Source organism: Phyllostomus hastatus, unplaced genomic scaffold (assembly GCF_019186645.2).
Source record: "Phyllostomus hastatus isolate PE091 unplaced genomic scaffold, TTU_PhHast_1.1 phas_contig_40, whole genome shotgun sequence".
Lineage (NCBI taxonomy): Eukaryota > Metazoa > Chordata > Mammalia > Chiroptera > Phyllostomidae > Phyllostomus > Phyllostomus hastatus.
Genome location: NW_025333872.1, coordinates 56,795,789 through 56,801,164, shown reverse-complemented (window position 1 = coordinate 56,801,164; position 5,376 = coordinate 56,795,789). Strand labels below are relative to the sequence as shown.

General features: G+C 42.2%; 1 protein-coding gene across 1 annotated transcript; it reads left to right on the top strand.

Moving 5' to 3' along the window:
* On the top strand, positions 1-4,994 carry LOC123821837 (peroxiredoxin-1-like). The gene is made up of 2 exons (XM_045843558.1): positions 1-119; positions 4,385-4,994. Exons 1-2 carry the CDS (start codon positions 1-3, stop codon positions 4,992-4,994), a joined length of 729 nt encoding a protein of 242 aa, XP_045699514.1.
* The last annotated feature ends 382 nt before the right edge of the window (positions 4,995-5,376 follow it).

The following is a 5,376-nucleotide window of genomic DNA, read 5'->3' as shown; positions in this document are numbered from 1 at the left end:
ATGACAGACAGAGTAGCGTTTACGGTTCCCCAAACAGATCTGGGCTCCAATCCCAGCTCAGCTACTGGTTATGTAACCTTGGCAAATCAGGATCTTTCTGAACCTGAGTGCTTTGATTTGTAAGTATGGGGCTCAATAATTTACACGACTTGAGATAATATCACCTAATACATAGTAGGAGTCCAAAAAATATTATTTGCCATTCCCAGATCTCCTGAAACACTGAGCATTCCTAAAACTTTTCAGGTCCAATGCTGTTTTTTTTTTTAAAAAATGCTTCATGAAGCTTTTCTCTTAAAAATATTATCATTAAACAAAACAGATTCATCGTTTTCTACAATAACCCATCAGCCACGTGTAAAGGGGTTTGCTATGCCATCAAATATGCCTGAACTGTAAATTCTTTGTCTTAACAAAGGCTCTCCCACACTCAAGCTCTCCCCATGGACTCAGAGGGATTTTAGCAAATGGAGAGCATAAGTACCAGAATTTACCAACAAGGACAAAGTCTTTCATGCTCAATAGTCACATTACTGAGAATGTTTGATTTAATTGAGAATATTAGAAGGAGAAAAGAAGAAATTTCTAGCTTTGTAAATAAAACCAGTTGTAAAATTCTATGTTTGGTAAGAACCCCACTCGCCGACTCCCTACCCTTCCCCCATGCACACACACTGGACTGCTCTGAGCAAACCCCTTCCCTCTGGTGGTTTTGCAGCCCTATTGCACTACAGCTTCATGTTTTCCATCAGTGGAAAATCATTAACATGACTGTTCATTTTTACACACCAAAGGACATTTGTGGTGTTAGCAGAAAATCTAAAAGAAATACAATGCCTAAATAAAAACAACAAACTCTTCTAATTCATTTTCACATAGAGTAACCAAAATTCTCATTTGATTCAAGACTCTAAGAATTTGTCCCCAGTGACTTTTCGAGATTAGACATTTCAGTCACTAATGAAAAAATTGCTCGTTTTGAGCATAAGAAACAGTGGCTCTGTGAAGAACCAGTATTCAAGAAGTCTGCCTACCTTAGATTTGTCACCTTGTCATTAAATGTTCATCAAAATCTGTGAGTAGTACAAACACAGGTTGTGTATTCTTTGATTGCCATCTGCTGGTGGTTCTCCATACTAGAAAATAAAAATTCCCAGGAAGTTTGCAACAACCTGGCTATTGCTTGATTTTAAGTACTTGTTGCAACCCCCAAAAGAGTGATATTTTTAATGCCCATGATGATACACCACAGAGTCATGCCAAAGTTCCAGGGAGCATGCCTCTCAGGAACATACCTGTGCAGTTGTTTTCTGGGAAGATGATTGCACAGTTACTGAGCATCACTCTAGGGCCAGTTGATCTTTTTTTAAAAGTAAACTTTAGAGCAGTTTTAGGTTCACAGCAACATTGAGTGGAGAGTGCAGACAGTTCCTATATACCCCCTGCCTCCTCACATGCACAGGTTCCCCCAGTATCAACACCTGGCACCAGAGTGAAACATTTGTTACAGCTGATGAACCTACATGGATACATCGTGCTTGCCCAAAGTTCATAGTTTACAATGGGTTCGCTCTTGATGCTGTGTACTCTGTGGTTTTGGACAAATGGACAATGGTGTGTATTCAACATTATAGTATCATGGAGAATAGTTTCACTGCCCTAAAAATCCTCTGTGCTCTATCTGTTCATCCTCCCCTAGCCCCTGGCAGCCACTAATCTTCTACTGTCTCTATAGTCTTGCCTTTTATGTATCCTTTTCAGTTTCACTCAGTAATATGCATCTAGGTTTCCTCCATGTCTTTTCATGAATTGATAGCTCATTTCTTCTTCTCCTTCTTTTTCTCCTTCTCCTCCTTCCCTTCCTCTCTCCTCCTCCTCCTCCTCCCCCCTTCTTCTTCTTCTTCTTCTTCTTCTGAGAGAGAGAGAGAGAGAGAGAGAGAGAGAGAGAAAGAGAGAGAGGAAGGGAGGGAAAAAGAGAGGGAGAGAAACATCAATGTGTGGTTGCCTCTCGTGTGCCTCTCATTGGGGACCTGGCCCCCAAACCAGGCATGTGCCCTGACTGGGAATCGAACCGGTGACCCTTGGGTTCGCAGGCTGGCACTCAATCCACTGAACCACACCAGCCAGGGCTATAGCTCATTTCTTTTTAGCACTGAATTATAATTCATTGTCTGGATGCAACACAATTTATCCATTCACCTACTTAAAGACATCTTGGTTGCTTCCAAGTTTTGACAATTTATGAATAAGCTGCTATAAACATCTATGTGCAAGTTTTTGTGTGAAAAAAGTTTTCAGCTTACCCAGGTAAATATCAAGGGGTAGAATTGTTGAATGGCCTGGTAAGAATTGCTCATTCATAAGCAGACCAAGCGGGCAGCACTGCTGTGAACATCCACAACAAGAGTGTGGACAGTTAACCTTTAGTCCTTGTGTCCATGATGAGCTTCAGGTGCTCAGGAGTCCCACCCAAATCTTATACAAACTGGTGGGTAAAGCCCATTTCCTGGGGGATAGTCCATCATTTTCATCGGATGCTTAAAGAAACTTTAAAAGGAATATAGTTGGTGCCCACACAGGAGATGTGGTTCCCCTTGCCACAGGGCATCCATTATTGGAATTGGAATTAGAAAATAAGAAAACTAACATTCATTCATTGAGAACTTAACAGGTGCCTCATGCTTAGACAGCTCCCATGTTAAAAAACACACACACACATAATACTAAAAACATTTTTGAGGAACCACCAAGCTAACTAGTTTAGCTTTATTACTATATCTCTCATCTTTCAATAGTCCTGTGCTTAGATATTATTTCCAATGAATGACCCAGAATCAGTAATATTACATTGTCTATGCTCGTATGCTAATCATGGGACTGAAATCCAAATGCAGAGCTGTTTAGACTCCACTCCCCAATAAGAAAGACAATCACACAAAATTTTTTTCTTTGATGGCTTCTGTGAAGAAAGACAGAGTGGCGTTCCTACCTGTGGCAAGAAATGGGGCCCTAGCTCCCTCTCTGGGGGGAGACCTAGGGACCCCCACAAGAGAAGGAGAAAATGTCTGAGCTAAGTCTTGAAGGACAATAAAGACCTGGTTAGGCAGACAGTATGGGGCGGAGATGGAATTCCAAGGAAGGAAACAGCACAGGCTGTGGCACAGGAGATGAGAAAGGGGCCGATTCAAAGTTCCAAGCTTGTCTATGATGCTCATGAGGAATGAATCCTTGCCAGCTCTTGGGGCAACAGGACAAAGACCTATCATCTCTGGTCTTATAAAGAAGAAATTTCAGCCCTGGCCAGTTGGAGCATTGTCCTGTACACCAAAAGGTTGCAGGTTCAATTCCTGGTCAATTCCAGGGAACATAGCGGGTTTGATCCCTATTTGGGGGTGTACAAGAGGCAATTGATTAATGTTTCTCTCTCATGTTGATGTCTCTCTCTCTTTCATTCTCTCTCTCCCTCCCTTCCTCTCTCTCTGAAAAAAAAATTGATAAACGTATCTTCTTCTCCAGGTGAGGATTTAAAAAAGAAGAAATTTCAAAAGTGGATTCAAAATAAATAAACTGAACTTTATCAAAGTCAACCCATAGAATGAGAGGAAATACTTGTAAGTCACATACAGGTATCTGATATGGGACTTTTACCAAATTTATATAAAGAACTTTTACAAGTCAACAATAAAAAAATAAATAACCCATTTGTAAAAAGGGCAAAAGAGTTGGATAGACATGTCTCTAAAGAGGACGTTTGGTGGCTGATATGCATAGAACAAGATGATCAAATCATTAGTCATTAGGGACATGACAATCAAAACTATAATTAGTTACCAGCTCATGCCCACTAGGATGGCTAAATAAAAAAGACAAACAATGAACAAATGTCGATGAAGATGTGAAGAAATTGTGACCCTCATACATTGCTGAAAGGATTGTAAATGGTACAGACACTTTGAGAAAACAGTTTGGCAATTCCTCAAAATATTAAAGAGTATTTATATGACCCAGCGATTCTACTCCTAGGTCTATATCCAAGAGACTGAAAACACACACCCACACAAAAACCTGTCCACGAGTGCCACAGGAGCGTTCAGTGAAATGGTAGAAACAACCCACATGTCCGTCAGCTGATGACTGGGCGAACACAATGTGCAATGTCCATATCCTGGAATATCACTGAGTCAGAAACAGGAATGAAGTACTGATACATGTTGCACCATGTATGAACCTTGAATTGAAAGCAGCTAGTCACAAAAGGCCACATGTTATATGATTCTATGTTTATGACATATCTATCAAAAGCAAATCTATATAGACAGAAAATAAGTTAATGGGCTTTGTGAGTCTTCTTCCTGACCTGCCGGTCTTGGTATTTGTGCCTCAGAGCTGCCGACAGCAAGACGTCTTCAGGAAATGCTGACACTGGGCACCCTGCTCCCAGCTTCAAAGCTCCAGCTGTTGTGCCAGATGGTCAGTTCAAAGGTATCAGCCTCTCTGACCACAGAGGAAAATACGTGGTGCTCTTTCACCTTCTTGACATTACCTCTGTTTGCCCCACAGAAATCATTGCTTTCAGTGATAGGGTGGAAAAATTTAAGAAACTCAACTGCCAAGTGATTGGTGCTTCTGTGGGTTCTCACTTGTGTCACGGGGCATGGATCAACACACCCAGGAAAGAAGGAGGACTGGGACCCACGAACATTCCCTTGGCGTCAGACCCCTCACGCACCATTGCTCGGGACTATGGGGGCCTAAAGGCTGAAAGCATCTCATTCGTGGGCCTCTTTGTCATTGATGAAAAAGGTATCCTCCGCCAGATCACCTTAAACGACCTTACTATCATCCGCTCGGTGGACGAGACTCTGAGAGTAGTTCAGGCTTTCCAGTTCACTGACAAACATGGGGAAGTGTGCCCAGCTGGCTGGACAGCTGGCAGTGATACCATGAAGCCTGACGCCCACAAGAGCAAAGAATGTTTCTCTAAGCAGAAGTGAGCGCTGGGCCATTATAGGGTCATGGCGGCAGTGTAGAGCCATGAGAACAAAACCTCTCTTTTGCTATCATCATGCTTAAAACACAAGATCTCAGATTTAGGCCAGATGTGGTCTGGGATGGGACAGGCCTTTTCTGCAGGGTTTAGGGAGGCCAGCTTTTGAGGAAATGGCCTGAACTTATGGAGCAGGCCAGCTCAGGTGTATAGTAGTGGGGCACCACCTTTTATGTTTTGTAATTTCTATTAAATTCGAACTGAGGGAAAAAAGGAAAGTGAGTTAGTGGCTGCCACAGGTAGAGGGAGATGAGGGAGAGTGAGGAGTGACTGGTACTGGGTATTGGGTTTTCGGGTTCTGAGATTAGATAATGGTGATGGTTGCACAA